Source organism: Pristiophorus japonicus, chromosome 17 (assembly GCF_044704955.1).
Source record: "Pristiophorus japonicus isolate sPriJap1 chromosome 17, sPriJap1.hap1, whole genome shotgun sequence".
Lineage (NCBI taxonomy): Eukaryota > Metazoa > Chordata > Chondrichthyes > Pristiophoridae > Pristiophorus > Pristiophorus japonicus.
This window is the reverse complement of record NC_091993.1, coordinates 31215926-31233949: the sequence shown is the minus strand read 5'-3', so window position 1 is coordinate 31233949 and position 18024 is coordinate 31215926. Positions and strand designations below refer to the sequence as shown.

The window sequence follows — 18024 nt, the reverse complement described above, 5'->3', positions numbered from 1 at the left end:
TCTGCTAGAATAAAAATTTACTGCTTGTAAAAAATAGTCTGCACTATTCAGATGAGGATCACTAAAATGTCATGGCTCTGCTGTTGTGACCAAACTGAAAACCCCAAACAATTCCTTCCTCCTATTAATTAAATATAATTAATTATGGTCTTGGAAACCAGGTTTCTGGAATAATGTGTAGAATAATGGGCATCCTCATTATCAGCTACAGAGAAAGGAACATTCTCTCAAAGCCCATTAACTTACTGAAAGCAAACTCCTATTCAGAAAATACATCTCTCATCTAACCTCTAAAGCAGCCAAGGTTTGCGGTTTGAGGGTTTTGAGAATTGATTAAAATGCTAAAAATAAGCCTCTCTGGGCTCATGTAAATGGTAGCCAAGCTGCCACATAATAGATTACAGATACAATACATTAAAAAAGAAATTAAATCTTCCAAACTAGCTAGCTTTTCAACATTGTCATTATCTATTATGGTTCTGAAGTGAAATAGAACAGGAGTCAGTCCATTATCAGCACTACCACTGTGAGGTACCCTACTGGTATACATTAACAGGCTGTGCCAGAGAGGCATGATCCTCCACTGGAAGTCTCCAACTGCATCAAGGTGTTTAGGAGGAGCATCGAAGTGGAGAGCCAGAGGTAGACAACTCAGGCTAGTCTTGTTCAACGCCAACTGGCCAGACCAGGAGAGAGCGTTATTAGTGAGGTCCCAGCAATCTGCCTTTATTCTTTGCCTGGAATGGCTCACGTTTTATTCTTGGGATGTGGACTTAGCTGGAAAAGCCACATTTTGATCCCAATCCTTAGCTGCTCTGACAAGTGAATGTCTTGCTAGGTCACCTCAGAGGGCATTAAAAAGTCAACCACATAGTATGGGGCTGGAGTAACATGTGGGTTAAACCAGGTAGGGGCAGCCTTGATGGACCATCTGGTCTTTTCCTGTCTAACAATTCGTAAGTGGGGGGGGAGGCAATTAGCCTTCCTTGAAGGACGTTAGTGGACCAGTTGGGCTTTTACGACAATCCAGTAGTTTGCGTGGTCATTTTACCAGATTTACTGAATTAATTTCACAATGTGCCATATTGGGATTTGAACCCCCGCCATCTGGATTCCTGGTCCAGCACCATAACCACAACACTACCACACTCACTATAGTGGCTCATGGGGCAAGATGGATGGGAAGGGAAATCGAGAATGGCAAACTGCGGGAGGTGGGACCAGTGCAAACTGGACAGTCTGCACCTGGGCAGGACCGGAACCGATGTCCTAGGGGAGTGCTTGCTAGTGCTGTTGGGGAGCGTTTAAACTAATATGGCAGGGGGATGGGAATCTATGTAGAGACAGAGGGAAGTAAAATGGGGGCAGAAGCAAAAGGTAAAAAGGAGATAAGCAAAAGTAGAGGGCAGAGAAATCAAAGGCAAAAATCAAAAAGGGCCACATTACATCATAATTCTAAAAGGACAAAGTGTTTAAAAAAAAACAAGCCTGAAGGCTCTGTGTCTCAATGAGAGGAGCATTCGTAATAAGGTGGATGAATTAACTGCGCAAATAGCTGTTAACGGATAAGATGTCATTGGGATTACGGAGACATGACTCCAGGGTGACCAAGGCTGGGAACTCAACATCCAGGGGTATTCAACATTCAGGAAGGATAGACAGAAAGGAAAAGGAGGTGGGGTAGTGTTGCTGGTTAAAGAGGAGATTAACGCAATAGTAAGGAAGGACATCAGCCTGGATGATGTGGAATCTGTATGGGTAGAGCTGCGGAACACCAAAGGGCAGAAAACGCGAGTGGGTGTTATGTACAGACAGTGGTAGTGAGGTTGGGGATGGCATCAAACAGGAAATTAGGGATGCGTGCAATAAAGGTACAGCAATTATCATGGGCGACTTTAAGCTACATATAGATGGGGTTAATCAAACTGGTAACAATATGACGGAGGAGGATTTCCTGGAGTGTATAACGGATGGTTTTCAAACCAATATGTCGAGAAACCAACTAGAGAGCTGGCCATCCTAGACTGGGTGTTGTGTAATGAGAGAGGATTAATTAGCAACCTTGTTGTGCGAGGCCCCTTGGGGAAGAGTGACCATAATATGGTAGAATTCTTCATTAAGACAGAGAGTGGCACAGTTAATTCAGAGACTAGGATCCTGAACTTAGAAAGGCAATTTCGATGGTATGAAATGTGAATTGGCTAGGATAGGCCGGCAAATGATACTTAAAGGGTTGACAGTGGATAGACAATGGCAGACAGCTAAAGATCACATGGATGAACTTCAACAATTGTACATCCCTGTTTGGCGTAAAAATAAAACGGGGAAGGTGGCTCAACCGTGGCTAACAAGGGAAATTAGGGATAGTATTAAATCCAAGGAAGAGGCACATAAATTACCCAGAAAAAGCAGCAAACCTGAGGACTGTGAGAAATTTAGAATTCAGCAGAGGAGGACAAAGGGTTTAATTAGGAGGGGGAAAATAGAGTATGAGAGAAAGCTTGCAGTGAACATAAAAACTGACTGCAAAAGCTTCTATAAATATGTGGAGAAAAAAATTAGTGAAGACAAATGTAGGTCCCTTGCAGTCAGAATCAGGTGAATTTATAATGGGGAACAAAGAAATGGCAGACCAATTCAACGAATATTTTGGTTCTGTCTTCACTAAAGGCGGCACAAATAACCTTCCGGAAATACTCGGGGACCGAGGGTCTAGCGAGAAGGAGGAACTGAAGGAAATCCTTATTAGTCCGGAAATTGTTAGGGAAATTGATGGGATTGAAGGCCAATAAATCCCCAGGGCCTGATGGTCTGCATCCCAGAGTACTTAAGGAAGTGGCCCTAGAAATAGTGGATGCATTGGTGGTCACTTTCCAACATTCCATGGACTCTGGATCAGTTCCTATGGATTGGAGGATAGCTAATGTAACCCCACTTTTTAAAAAAGAGGGAGAGAGAAAACAGGGCATTAGACCAGTTAGCCGGACATTGGTAGTGGGGAAAATGTTGGAATCAATTATTAAAGATGTAATAGCAGCGCATTTGGAAAGCAGTGACAAGATCAGTCCAAGTCAGCATGGATTTATGAAAGGGAAATCATGCTTGACAAATCTTCTGGAATTTTTTTTTGAGGATGTAACTAGTACAGTGGGACAAGGGAGAACCAGTGGATGTGGTGTATTTGGACTTTCAAAAGGCTTTTGACAAGATCCCACACAAGAGATTAATGTGAAAAATTAAAGCACATAGTATTGGGGGTAATGTATTGACGTGGATAGAGAACTGGTTGGCAGACAGGAAGCAAAGAGTAGAAATAAACGGGTCCTTTTCAGAATGGCAGGCAGTGACTAGTGGGGTACCGCAAGGTTCAGTGCTGGGACCCCAGCTATTTAAAATATACATTAATGATTTAGACAAAGGAGTTGAATATAATATCTCCAAGTTTGCAGATGACACTAAGCTGGGTGGCAGTATGAGCTGAGAGGAGGATGCTAAAAGGCTGCAGGGTGACTTGGATAGGTTAGGTGAGTGGGCAAATGCATGGCAGATGCAGTATAATGTAGATAAATGTGAGGTTATCCACTTTGGTGGCCAAAGCAGGAAGGCAGATTATCTGAACGGTGACAGGTTAGGAAAAGGGGAGATGCAACGAGACCTGGGTGTCATGGTACATCAGTCATTGAAAGTTGGAATGCAGGTATAGCAGGCGGTGAAGACGGCAAATGGCATGTTGGCCTTGAGAGAGAGGATTTGAGTATAGGAGCAGGGAGGTCTAATTGCAGTTGTACCAGGTCTTGGTGAGGCCACACCTTAAATATTGTGTACAGTTTTGGTCTTCTAATCTGAGGAAGGACATTCTTGCGATTGAGGGTGTGCAGCAAAGGTTCACCAGACTGATTCCCGGGATGGCAGGACTGACATATGAAGACTGGATCGACTAGGCTTATATTCACTGGAATTTAGATGAATGAGGGGGGATCTAAAAGAAACATAAAATTCTGACAGGATTAGACAGGTTAGATGCAGGAAGAATATTCCCGATGTTGGGGAAGTCCAGAGCCAGGGGTCACAGTCTAAGGATAAGGGGTAAGCCATTTAGCCGAGATGAGGAGAAATTTCTTCACTGAGTTGTTAACCTGTGGAATTCTCTTCCACAGAAAGTTGTTGAGGCCAGTTCGTTAGATATATTCAAAAGGGAGTTAGATGTGGCCCTTACGGCTAAAGGGATCAAGGGGCATGGAGAGAAAGCAGGAAAGGGGCACCGAGGTGAATGAACAGCCATGATCATATTGAATGGTGGTGCAGGCTCGATGGGCCGAATGGCCTACTCCTGCACCTATTTTCTATGTTTCTATGTAAACCCTCAACATGTGAATTGGATACATCATGTTAAGGTAAACAGCTTCTTTTGGATTGTCCAGATCCTATATTTGGGGATAATTGTTGCCGGTACTTAACTGCACATAGCTCCACTGAAGCAAATTGTTCTTTTTAATAAGTGCTTGGGAGTTACATTTACGCTGCTGCCAGCTAACAGCGTTTTATAACTCTCATTCTGCTTACATGGAGGAAACGAAAGAGGAGCTTAATACAGTATGTGTGCATGTCTTAACTAACCATCAGAAGTTAGAGACCCATTTTAAAATCACAGCTTGATGCGTTTATTATTTTAAGGGCCATCAGAGATCACATTTCCAAACTCCAGACTCGACAGGTCTGTGCGCACAATGCAGTGCAGATGACAGAGGCAGTTATCCAAAAAATTGGGTCGACACTGGTCAGAAAAGTTAGTAAAATCTCAACTGCATCCAGAACTTTAGTGGCCCAAATTTGGTCAAACCCAAGTTCCACCCGTTTTTCGGTGGTCCCCGGGCAGTGCGCGATTTTTTTTACCGCCCGGTTTCGCTGGGGCTGAGTGGGCGGGAGATTCATCCCGCTTTTCTCCGTGGTAGCGGGAGCGGAGAGCAACGGGTGGTAGTGGGCAGAGGAGGCCTTCCAACTCAGGAATCATCAGCTCTAGAGTTTTGCGAACGCGCGGCCGTCAAGCTCCGCCCCCCCGAGCAGCACCGAGAGGCCAGAGACTAGTGACCCAAGACCGGTTGGGGGGTGGGGGGGGGGGGGGGGGGAGGCAGGGCAGGGCAAGAGACTGGGGGCTGAGAGGGGCTAATAACATTTTTATTATAGTTCATTAATAAAGGAGTAAATAGGGCTTTATTAGACCATTTATAAAATAAGATCACTCTAGTGAACACACACACACAATTTCCAGACTCTGGTTATATTGCTATTCAAGCTGCATTATTGGCTAACACTATAAAGATCTGTACAATGTCAAACAAACCTGTCAGCTCTGTGTACATACCGCCCACTTAAGATGGCAAAATAACCACAGGCGGCAGGAAGAACAACATCTTTATGCAAAGAGTGGTTAGGATTTGCAATGCACTGCCTGATAGGGTGGTGGATACGGATTCAATAGTAGCCTTCAAAAGGGAATTGGATAAATACTTGGAGAAAAAAATTGCAGGAACCGGAGGAAAAAGTGGGGGAGTGGGACTAACTGGATCGCTCTTCAAAAAATCCGGCGCAGACTCGATGGGCTGAATGTCCTCCTTCTGTGCTGTACTATTCTATGGTTCTATCCACTAAAAAGCACCTTCTCCAGGACGGTATGCAGTTCCGGCTGTATGTCATGAAACTTGCACTTTTGGGCGGTATGTGGGCGGTTCTACATGGGCGGGTGGGTGTGCAGAGCGCCCGGCATTCTGTCACTCCTGAATTTTCCACCGGGCAGTACATACCTGGTTTTTGACGAAACTTGTATTTTTTTGGTGAATTTCAGGCCCAAGGTAACTTGTGTAACACAGAGGCTAGTCACGGTATTGTGAAGGAAAACACCACCAGACCCACTGATGGGTACAGATCACAAGATGAGTTAAGCAACTTAAGTTGAAAACAAACTGCCGTTTTTTAAAAAAAAACAAGCTCAACCCAATAACCCTCCCTCCACTATTTATTCACCCATCTCTTTACCCCCATCTCCTTGCAAGAAAGCAAAAGACCGAGACTGGGAGTCTGCACCTCAACAGTCCGTGCACAATATTTCAACTTCTTCTCCCACCCCACCCTCGGAAGGGGAGGGGGTGCGGGGAAGAGAACGCAAAAGCAACAACTGCAAGAGAATCGTTGTGTTATTAATTCAACTCATGAGTAAAGCCCCGCCCCCGCGCCCCCCCCTCCCACCCACCCCACCCCCATTCATGATGTGGCTTAACTCTCTCTCTCCCAGTCAAAAGCCACACTGAAACACCCGTCAATTGTAACAGCATACAACTCTTGTACGTCTGGTACTTAACAAGGATTCATTTAATCAAATCCTAAGCTGGCTTGAGGATTTGAGAAACGTTCAGCTCAAATGCAGCCCTAGTGAGAGAATAAGGGAGAGTACGAGAATCTTTCTTTCACTTTCAGTGCTACCTTAAAAAGGTCTATCCAATGAGGAACCTTCAGGGGCTGCCTTTAAACTGGTGCTGTTTTAATTTGGATCCGGCAAGACCAGCATCTATGAGCCAGCTGTCAGCATTTACATTAGCAAATTCAGCTCCCGATTCTTGCAGCAGACACAATTATTCGTGGGTCTATGAGTCTAGGGATAAGCAGCCAGGTTTTGCAGTGTAAATGCTGATAGCCAGCTCATGGACAGAGATTTCCCGGAATCTGAAGTAAAAGAAGAAAGTTACATTTATATAACAGCTTTCACGCCCCCCCGGATTTACCGCAGCACTGTGCAGCCAATAAAGTAGTTTGATTTGTTGTCACTGTTGTAACACAGGAAACTGTGGCAGCTAATTTGCGTATAGCTAGTTTGCGGCACCTGTGGAAAGCAGGTCGAATTGGAACCATTTGCGAGATTCCCAAAGAAACCGAGATGGGTCAGAGAATGCCTGGCAGCTGTGGATCTGCATTGAAGAACAAAAAAACCCAAACCGCTCCTTGTTCCAAGTGTGCAGATGCTTGCAAACTGGACCAACTCGGCAAATGTTAGGAATTCTAGCAGGCTTATAAACAATTGGGCCTCCCTGGGGCGACAGCCAACTTCAGCAGATTTTGTTAACAAGCAGGTTTACACGCATCCTGCCACCATGGGACATAAAGAGGAGGGGGTGGAAATTCGGTCTTCTGCTGTCCCTGAGCGCCCTGGAGAGGCAGCAACCGCTGCGGAAAGCAGTTGCTGGCAGCTTCCAAGCCCCACCGGGACATCTGTTGCCGGTATTGACCGGGGGGGGGGGGGGGAAAGAGAAAAGAGAGAGCATTACCGCCCGGGAGACACGAGCCGGTGTGCGATGTCCCTGATTGCAACACCGGCTCACTTTTTGGATCGCGCCTGACCCATAGTGCTTTGCAGCACGCCCTGGTGGGAACGCCGGTGAAAGCGTGTGGTCCGAGCTATAGCGGCCACAGTCAGGTAAGTAATGCCGACCTGAGGCAAGTGCGATCGTTTTTTCTAAATAATGTGGTGGCGCGAGCTATGTTTTGGGAATGTTTTTGGTGGACGTTTTTCACAGGTTTTTTTCCCCCCCCGGGCCTGTGTTATGCCGCTCCAAGACCGGCTCTTTTGCTCGGGACTTTCCCTTGCTCAGCCGGCCTAACGCCCCGAGAGAGGTGTGCAACGCCTCCCTTAGCCCCCTGCTCCAAACTCCGGGCCCAGCTGATGAATTTTGCAGCAGCAGACTCAAACCCTTTGCCGGCGCAAAATTTACCGCCCCGCCCGGGACACCGCCCCACCTGAGGAGCGACTGAATTTCCACCCCGAGGACTTCACTGTTCTGTCCGATATTCAGCAGGTTTTACCCAGGTCTTCACGACTACCAATCTTAGTGAATCCTGGCAAGTTTACTTCTGGGTTGCAGCTAGCTGTGCAGGATCCATGCACTGGGAGCTAGAGCCACTAATCAGATCTTGCACAATATTGAGGCAGCTTTAATCACGAGTTTCCATATGGAAACGAATAACTATCACAATTTATTAAGCAGATAATAATCGGGCTAAATCAATTTACCGAACTGTTTCCAGGCAGATGAAGCATTCACAGTGAATAATCTGTTAATATGTGCTGTATAATGAACTTCTGCTCTCAGCCAATTGGAAGAACATTAAAAAAAAAAGCTTTTTCAAATCTAATATTAATTGTCTTGGCACCTGTTTATGCAGTTCTGGGACTTGGAAGCCATCTGTGGACATGTCTTTTATACAAGCAGCATAATAGGAGCAGGAGTTGACCATTTGGCCCCTCGAGCCTGCTCCGCCATTTAATAAGATCATGGCTGATCTGATCAGGGACTCAGCTCCACTTCCCCGCCCTCTCCCCATAACCCTTATTGCTCAAAAATCTGTCCATCTCCGCCTTAAATATATTCAATGACCCAGCCTCCACTGTGCTCTATGGCCAAGGGTTCCACAGATTTACAACCCTCAGGAAAAATTTCCCCTCATCTCAGTTTTAAAATGGGTGGCCTCTTATTCTGAGACTATGCCCCCTAGCATTGGTTATCAATTACATAAAGAATGTTTTGTACTCAGCGTTTTAATCAGGCGTTGAGAAGTGAAGAAGAATAGTGACCATCAATTTGAAGTGACACTTTAGCATTTTGTAAGCCTGCCTTTACATGCAGCTCACATTTGGGACATGTCCATCTTTTCTAGATCATCAAAAACATCCTCTCTCAATTTATCCCATGCTCTATATTTGTAGTTGATTCTTTGTCCTGGTGTGTGCCTATCGCACTCATTCTTAACCCTGTGGTAACTCCAGCACAAATTCTTTGGACTTTAAAAAAAATTAGTTCATGGGATGTGGGCGTCGCTGGCAAGGCCAGCTTTTATTGCCAATCCCCAATTGCCCTCGATAAGGTGGTGGTGAGCCGCCTTCTTGAACCGCTGCAGTCCATGTGGTGAAGGTGCTCCCACAGTGCTGTTAAAGGAGGTAGTTCCAGGATTTTGACCCAGCGACGATGAAGGAATGGCCGATATATTTCCAAGTCAGGATGGTGTGTGACTTGGAGAGGAACGTGGAGGTGGTGGTGTTCCCATGCACCTACTGCCCTTGTCCTTCTAGGTGCTAGAGGTCGTGGGTTTGGGAGGTGCTGCCAAAGAAGCCTTGGCGAGTTGCTGCAGTGCATCATGTAGATGGTACATGGGGTGCCGATCAAGCGGGCTGCTTTGTCCTGGATGGTGTCGAGCTTCTTGAGTGTTGTTGGAGCTGCACTTATCCAGGCAAGTGGAGAGTATTCCATCACACTCCTGACTTGTGGCTTGTAGCTGGTGGAAAGGTTTTGGGGAGTTAGGAGATGAGACACTCTCCACAGAATACCCAGCCTCTGACCTGCTCTTGTAACCACAGTATTTATGTGGCTGGTCCAGTTAAGTTTCTGGTCAATGGTGACCCTCCAGGATGTTAATGGTGGGGGACTCAGCGATGATCTATGATCCCAGCAACCTCCAGGGTCGGTTCTATGGGACATCCATCCAGGTGTAGCTGCTTCTAGTTACAGGATGAGGCCACAGCCCGAGTCCATAGCGCAGGACACCATCAAGAATGAAAGTACAGTATAGGAGAAAAGATCAGGTGACTGGTGAAGCTGGGGACTGCCAAGCTCATGGTTTACAAAAGTGCAGATTTTGGAAGGGTAAGGAGGTAAAGACGTTCACGACTTGGAGGTCACTGGGAAAGAATGAGCCAATAAAGAAAGACTTGCATTTATAACACGCCTTTCATGACCTTGGGAAATGGGAAGTACTTATCTTGAGGTCACTGAATTCCCCTGCTCTTCTTCACAATGGTTCCATGGGATCTTCACAATGGTTCCATGGGATCTTTTATGTTCAGCCTGGATGAGGCCTTGAACCCACAACCTTCTGACTCAGAGGCGAGAGTGCTACCCACTGAGGCACTGAGAGGATGAATGGGAAACTCTATAATCCTCTCTACAACTCCTGGATAGCGATCACAATTGGAAATAATAGCCACTTTTATCCCTCTATAACCCAGATAGGCCCCAAAATGCTGTCCCGGCAGAGATCAGCACAGCCCAGGAATCGAACATGGACCTATTGGCCTTCATGCATATTTGAGAGAGAAACGGAGTTAATGTTTCATCAGAAGTGGATGTCAAGCTCATGTGGTGGCTGGTGTGCAACAGCCGCTACACGTTCAAAAAATCCACGCACAGGCATCTTCCACCCTTCAACATGTAGTTCAGGATCCGGAATGTTAGGTCCCTCATTGTAACACCTGTGAACTCATCCCCTTTTTTGGTGTAGAAGCAAGTCATCCTCACTATGCGGGACTGCCCAAGAAGAGGAGAAGTGAATGGAGAGAGATCATCAAACTGAAACTTTAACCCTGTCCCTCTCTCCGCAGACGCTGCCTGATCTGCTGGGAGTGTTTCTGTTTTTATTTTATTCTTAAGAAAGTACTTTCAGAATACTTCAAGGTCTTCCTAAACAGCAGTTTTTGCACGCCAATGTAATTCATTGTGAGACAAGGTTTGAGAGATGGAATACAGAAATGCAACAATCAATCCATTTCATTGTACTATGCTTTTTAAAAAAAAAATGCAGACTAAAATTGGAAATCAATTGTTAGATCATCATGCCAATCCTGATCTCAATAAAACTGCACTTACCCATAATAATCCAGATACGCATACAAGAGGTAGCGCAGCTCATGCTCCAGGCAATACAGGATGAAACAGCTGTGGAAGTCAAGCCCTTCAGCGGACTGGTACACTGGAACTGGGTGAGGTTCTTGCATCACTCCCCCTGTGCAACTAAGCCTTACGAGGAGCTGCCTGAAGTCCGCTAGCTCTGAGGGGATGAATACTCCTTTTCTATGAAGACAAACGTAAAAATAAAACATTGCAAACAGCTTGCTATAACAAATCCAGAACTTATCCGATTTCTAGTCCACAACTGCAAAAAAATAAAATGAGACACCATGGCTGTACTGTCCAGAGACCGCTTGCTGTCGGGTGCTAACAGCAGCTAGCGAGTTCCATGGCAGTGAATCCCATTCTGCCCACCAGGGTAGAGCCTCAGCTCCTTTGAGGATGTTTATTATTGAGAAAGCACAGGTGGAAGAGTCTGCTTTCTTATAACTTAAAAAAAAACTGCAATAAGTTTGTAAAGTGCCCAGAAGGTTCAACAGAGCATGCTTCACACAGCATTAAACTAGTATGGCACACATGGCAGATCCAAGATAGCCTCCCAGAGGGGCTCTCACAATGCCTGCCTTTACATTACATCGAGCCGACAGCACAGAAACAGGCCATTCAACCCAACTGGTCTATGCCCGCATTCATGCTGCCATCATCAAACCAATGCCCACCCAAAATTGCTTCCCACCAATGTGAAATTAGTGGCATTGGCAGTCAGATTAGCCTTTTATTCTATGAGATATACAAGAGTGAAGTGCTGCTGTGTCAATGAATTGAAGATATTCCTTGCCTAATTAGGGGTGTTTATCATTGTGAGCCCATGTCCACCAGTAACTGGAATGAGCCTGCCCAAACTCGCATGGAATCTGTAGACCTAACCAACAGTGAGGAATTACATTCCAATCAATCCGAAGTGAATTGAAACTCGGGTCCCAAGAGTGAAAAAGAAGTGAATAAACACACTGCAACATCTTACAGCTATTTTGGTTTAAAATATAGAGAGTAATGGTTAACAAATGGAAGTGATTATGACAAAGTAATCTCGTCGAGGGGTTCAGGGATAACTTACAGCAGGATACTGAAACACAAGCCATTTATAAACAAACAGTAATTGAAACCCCAAGATAATGGCAGAGAGACAACTCACATATCCTGTTTATAATTATAGTCAGGAGTTAATGGCTCAGTGTTGTACAGTTTGCCACTTTTACTTGGTGGCAAATGTCACGGCAATTGATGACTGCCAGAGTGCTTGCGTATTTGATGCCCCTCTTTAAAGGATTAAAACTGGTAAATAATTCTCGTCATTTTAACCGGCCAATCATTTGCAACCAATTACCAGAAAATAGTAGTCAGCAGTTGTGTATATAAAAGTTTTACTTTCCAAATTATACAGGTATATTAAAAAAAACTCTCTTGAGCGAATAGTTGAAAGTGAGTGTGCTGGTTTTTGCTCTTCGTCTCCAAACTGGGTTCTGGAGATGGCTCACTGGTTCACAAACACTACCTGAATTTCTTAATTACATTACACACATATACAGCTAAGGGAATTAAGGGATACAGGGATCAGGCGGGAAAGCAGGAGTTGAGGTCAAAGATCAGCCGTGATCTAGCTGAATGACAGAGCAGACACAAGAAACCACAAGGCCGACTCATGCTCCTAATTCTTCCGTTAGAACGTATCCAATCAAGTAACAATTTACTGATGAGCAACAACTGTAAGGAAGAGGAGTTGATTAAAGTCAGAGCAACAACTTACATTTATGTAGCACCTTTAACATAGCAAAACATCCCAAACTGCTTCACAGGAGCGATTATCAGACAAAATTTGAGACCGATTCACATAAGGAGATATTAGGACAGGAAAGATGTAGGCTTTAAGGAGCGTCTTAAAGGAGAGAGAGCTGGAGAGGTGGAGAGGTGGAGAGGTTTATGGGGAGAGTTCCAGAGCTTAGGACCCAGGCAGCAGGAAAGTTGGCCGTCAGTGTTTTGGAATCATAACTGAAGTGGCATGCAATTCATACTGGCATAGCACACACATTTTTCAATTTGATATTGAAATAATTAGTCTTGTAAAGTGAATATAGCATAATAGAAGGCTGACAAAGTAACATAAATTAAACACCAGCCGAACTGGTAGTTCTGATGAAGGGTCATCGACCTGAAACATTAACTCTGTTTCTCTCTCCACAGACGCTGCCTGACCCGCTGAGTGTTTCCCGCATGTTCTGTTTTTATTTCAGATTTCTAGCAGCCGCAGGATTTTGCTTTTGTACCAGCAGAACTTTTGACTTAGCTATTGAATTACTGTCTGAAGCTCAATCCTCGAAATTTGACAATCGTAATTGTTTTTTTTTTAAAAAAGAGAAGAGGAAATACATTAACAATTGTTTTTTTTTTAAACTCCAACGCGCTACCTGTACTCGAGTGCATGGTTTAAACGACCTGCCAATGTCTATTTTTCACGGACAGGATTGCAACAATCATGGATAATTAATTCTCTAATTAATCTACGCTGAGATCAGGAACTCATCACATGGGCAATGTGAACAGTTATAGTACGCAGAAGGACCTATTCTCTGCGTCACTGATAAAGGTACGCTGCAGCTCACTCAATCGCTCCATTATCAGCTGGGTTTTTTGAGCAGCTTCCAGACAGTTTGAATAATAACATCCTGCTATGTCTTTGTTGCTAAAGTTGGCTCAAGTATTAGTGAAAACAGATATATTTACCGTGCTAGTTTGTCCAGTATCTCATTTCTCATGTAGCTACTGCAACATGTGTTCTGATTCACGGTATCGGGTGTCAGTGGTACCCAAGTTGCAGAATTCTCACCGCTCTGGAAGGTTTCAATCCAGTCAGAAATTCTGTCCCAACAATGCCTGGAAGTGAGGTAGGTCCACAGTACCTCGGGACTACAAGACTGAACTGCTGTGAAGAGATGTGTGCAACAGTATCACCAATCAGCAACGCATGTGAGAAAAGGTCATCCTAAAAACAACACAGGAGAATGGTTCCTGGAACAGCACAATCACATCAAAAAGTTAACCTCGAAGCAACAGAATGAAAAATTTACAGTGCCTTATTTTGGCCGACAAGGCACAAAGGAGAGACCGAAGCACCAGAGAGAGCAGAGAAGAGCCATATGGCTGATGTTTGGTGTCAGAGAATTGAAGTGTTTTGGAAACCTTGTACAAATAAGGCTCCACTTGCTCAACAGGGGACCCCATTGAGATACAAATCTGAAACATTACAAGACGACAGGAGAAGGGAACAATGGGGTGGAAATGATGAACAGCGAACTTATCACTTGTCAAAGCTCTCCACGCAAAGATCAATTAAAACACTGGATTGGATTTCCCGAGTAGGAGCCAAACACACACAGTTTGATGCTGTGGTTGTGCTGCACGGGGCAGAGGGTTAGCGAGTAGCCTGTAGGTTTTCTTCAGGACGGAGAAGTTAGGATGGGCCGAGTGGCATTAATATCTGCTTTTATCTTGTGTCATTTTGAAATTACATTAGGATATACAGCACAGAAACAGGCCATTCAGCCCAACCCGGCGTTTATGCTCCAATCGAGCTTTCCCTGGTCTTTCCTCATCTAAATCTATCAGCATAACCCTCTATTCCCTTCTCCCCCATATGCTTGTCTAGCCTCCCCTTAAATGCATCGACACTATTCGCCTCAACCCCTCCTTGTGGCAGCGAGTTCCACATTCTCACCATTCTCTGGGTAAAGAAGTTTCTTCTGAATTCCTGATTGGATTTCTTGGTGACTATCTTATATTGATGGCCTCTAGTTATGCTCTTCTCCACAAGTGGAAACACTCTCTCTGTATCCACTGTATCAAAACCTTTCATCATTTTAAAGATCTCTATTAGGTCACCCCTCAGCCTTCTTTTTTCCAAATGAAAAGACACCCAGCCTGTTCATCCTTTCCTGATATGTATACCCTCGCATTTCTGGTATCAACAGGTTAAATGTTGGTTAAAGCAACATTAGTATCTGTTTTGGATACTCAAGTTTAAGAAGGGTATATTACGTCTCACATTATCAAAAGGTTAAGAATGGCTATAATGTTCAAAGAAAATTATGGCAGTGCTGCATTTACATTATTTTACCGTAACCAAAGGTATAGTAGGAACATTCAGTAAAAATACCAGCACTGAATCGGAACTGTGTCGCATATGGTTCTTATATAAAACAAATGCTACCACTTTAGATAAGGCACAAATGCATTTCTGAAGGATACAGCTTCAAATCACCACTTGTATTTCGATTCAGTCTCAAAATTAATCAAAGTATGAAGCTGGACAGCACTGGTTAGTTCATTTGTTGCTGTGACAGCTCTAAAACCAAAAGCAACTTTATATCAGGGATTTTTAACTTGAGGGTGAGCAAAGACTTTGGGAGAGATGGGATCCTCAAAACAGATTTGATGCAAGACTGCAAAACCTTAAAGGAATATTCCAAATGGGAAGCAGATGGTGAACTTGATTTACCAACAAGCTTGCAGAGTCCTCTGGCTACCTAGTTTGGACTTTGCTACCAATGTTAATTTTAGTGGCAAACCACGCGATATGCGTTGGCCTGGCTCCGTGGGTAACACTCTCGCCTCCGCGTTAGAAGGTCAAAGGTTCGAGCCCCACTCCAGAGATTTGAGCACAAAATCCAACCTGACACTCCCAGTGCAGTACTGAGGGAGTGCTGCACTGTCGGAGGTGCCATCTTTCAGATATATGTTAAACCGAGGCCTCTCAGGTAGGCATAAAGCATCCCATGACACTAGAAGAGCTGGGGAGTTCTCTCAGTATTCTGGCCAATATTTATCCCTCAACCATCACCAGAACAGTTTAATTGATCATTGATCTCAATACTGTTTGTGGGAGCTTGCTGTGTGCAAATTGGCTGCTGTGTTTAATTACATAACAGCAGTGACTATGTTTGAAAAGTACTTCGGGACATCCTGAGGTCACGAAAGGCACTGTATAAAAGCATGCTGTTTTCTTTTCACAGCTCTCCGCCAAAGAATTACAATCTAAATGGCTGGAATAACTTGCTGGGACTTTGTAATTGCTTCAGAGAGCTCTTTAGTTAAATTAAACCCAGTCTTCAATAAGGTTTTAAAATAACTTGAGTGTGGGTGTTAAATTCCCTCACCTTAATATTTATGCTCAGGACTCCAACAACATTGAAAAGTAGGGAAGTTATGCTAAACCTGTATCGAACCTTGGTTTGACCACAATTAAGAGTACAGCGTACAGTTCTGGTCGCCATAGCATAAAAAGGATATAGAGGCACTGGAGAGGGTGCAGAGAAGATTTACAAGTATATACTTATCAGGAAAGGATGAACAGGCTGGGGTCCCTTTTCTCTTGAAAAAAGGCTGAGGGTTGACCTAATAGAGATCTTCAAAATGATGAAAGGCTTTGATAGAGTGGATAGAGAGAGAATGTTTCCACTTGTGGAAAGAGCATAACTAGAGGCCATCAATATACGTTAGTCACCAAGAAATCCAATCGGGAATTCAGAAGAAACTTCTTTACCCAAAGAGTGGTGAGAATGTGGAACTCGCTGCCACAGGGAGTGGTTGAAGCGAATAGTATCGATGCATTTAAGGGGAGGCTGGACAAGTATATGGAGGAGAAGGGAATAGAGGGTTATGCTGATAGATTTAGATGAGGAAAGACGGGAGGAGGCTCGAGTGCAGCATAAACACCGCATGGACTGGTTGGGCTGAATGGCCTGCTTCTGTGCCGTATATCCCATGTAAACCCCTTCTAGCCCTTTAGAATGGTAGGAAACACCAGAGTTACAAAACTGTTCCAAAAAACGACTTCTCTGATTGACACAAGCATTCAAAACGCTGTCACAAAGCCACTGTTAATTATGTTCAGCCTAAATGCAGTATAAACTAAACTTACCTATATTCGATTCTTTAGATAACTGAATTCGCTCCTTTGCAACCTTATCCCACCATCTGGCCCAATCCAATATGACCACACACGAGTTTGGATCTCTTTGTGAATGCTCAGCAGTTCCAACTTCACAGCTCACGACTTGCTCCAGAATAGCAGCATACCTGGGATCAATATTTTCAACCTGTAATAAGCTGGAAAGACCCACAGAATTAATATTTTTCATGACACATATGCTCATTGTTGATGATGGATATGTCGCTGCAAAGAAAATTATTGCACCGATGCTAAAGTATTTGGCTGTTCAGCATCCAGGAAGAACACTGAAAATGCAACCAATCAAAACATTTAGCGCACAAAGGTAAAACACATTAGAGAGTACAATTAATTTCTCATTCATTGAAATAGATTGAAAAGTTCTCCTACATTTCAAACCACGAGGTTTAAGAGGGGCAAGCAAATCGCAGGATTCCATCCTATACTACAAAACTGCTCAGGCGTTGTGGAGCAGCACGCTGAATCTGCAATGTAGAGAATCAGTTTAGTGTGCACCACCAGCCCTAGCAGAGCAGCTTTGGCAAGGTGTCAACTATCAACACCTTTATTAGCCCTTCACCTTTGCTTTACTGCCACCCACATAGTGAGGAGATATGTATATATATATATATATGTAAAACACATTATCTAAAAGGGAGCTTAAGGCAGTAATCCAGTCTCTGGTTTCTGCCATCACTCAGAAACTGCTGTTCCATTCAAGACAACGCAGGGAACATTTCACCTCGTAATTCACTGTGAGCCATTGTGCATCATAAATTTTTGAACTTTACCCGGTATGTAAAGGACATTCCATGGGGTGTGCGGAGGACGAATACAGATTCTCTACAAAGTGAACAAATTTCACCATCTCCTTCTCTTCGCCAGATAAATAGTCCTGGAGGCTTTCCACCTGAAAAGGAGAGAAATTCATCAGGAAAAAACACAAGACGAGAACAGATGGAGGGAGACCATTCACTCCATCTTGTTCATTCCGTCCACTGAACCCGACAGTTCTCTCCATTACGTTACTTAAGTGCTTCTTGAATAATTCCAGAATTTTTGCCCTATGCTATCCAATCATACCCTATATTCCCACCCTATCCAGAAGGCCATTCCTGGTAGTGACCACTTTTTCCATAAGGAAGTGCTTCCTGATATTTATCCTGGGCTTGGTTTAACTCAACAGCACTCCTGACTAACCTATTCTACTCAACTTAATATCTTACACACTTCTCTCAGGACCAGACGAGATTGCTGAATGCCCAATTTCCTGGTTCCTACATTAACGGATCCCACCCTAGTGTGAACGATCTTACCGATTGGAAAGTTCTATCCTTAAATGTTTAGAGACTG

The 18024-nt window shown here is 44.2% G+C and overlaps 1 protein-coding gene across 2 annotated transcripts in view; it reads right to left on the bottom strand.

The window, feature by feature from the left end:
- The window catches only part of spg11 (SPG11 vesicle trafficking associated, spatacsin), a 190024-nt gene that overhangs the window by 105670 nt on the left and 66330 nt on the right, over positions 1–18024 (bottom strand). Inside the window, exons 13-16 of one of the 2 annotated variants that reach the window (XM_070858561.1) lie at positions 17463–17581; positions 16642–16829; positions 13449–13647; positions 10686–10889 (exon numbers count right to left, since the gene is read on the bottom strand). In XM_070858561.1, coding sequence (XP_070714662.1) covers positions 10686–10889; positions 13449–13647; positions 16642–16829; positions 17463–17581 — 710 coding nt within the window. The remainder of the gene's footprint in view (positions 1–10685; positions 10890–13448; positions 13648–16641; positions 16830–17462; positions 17582–18024) is intronic. The other variant, XM_070858562.1, reaches the window with a different exon arrangement.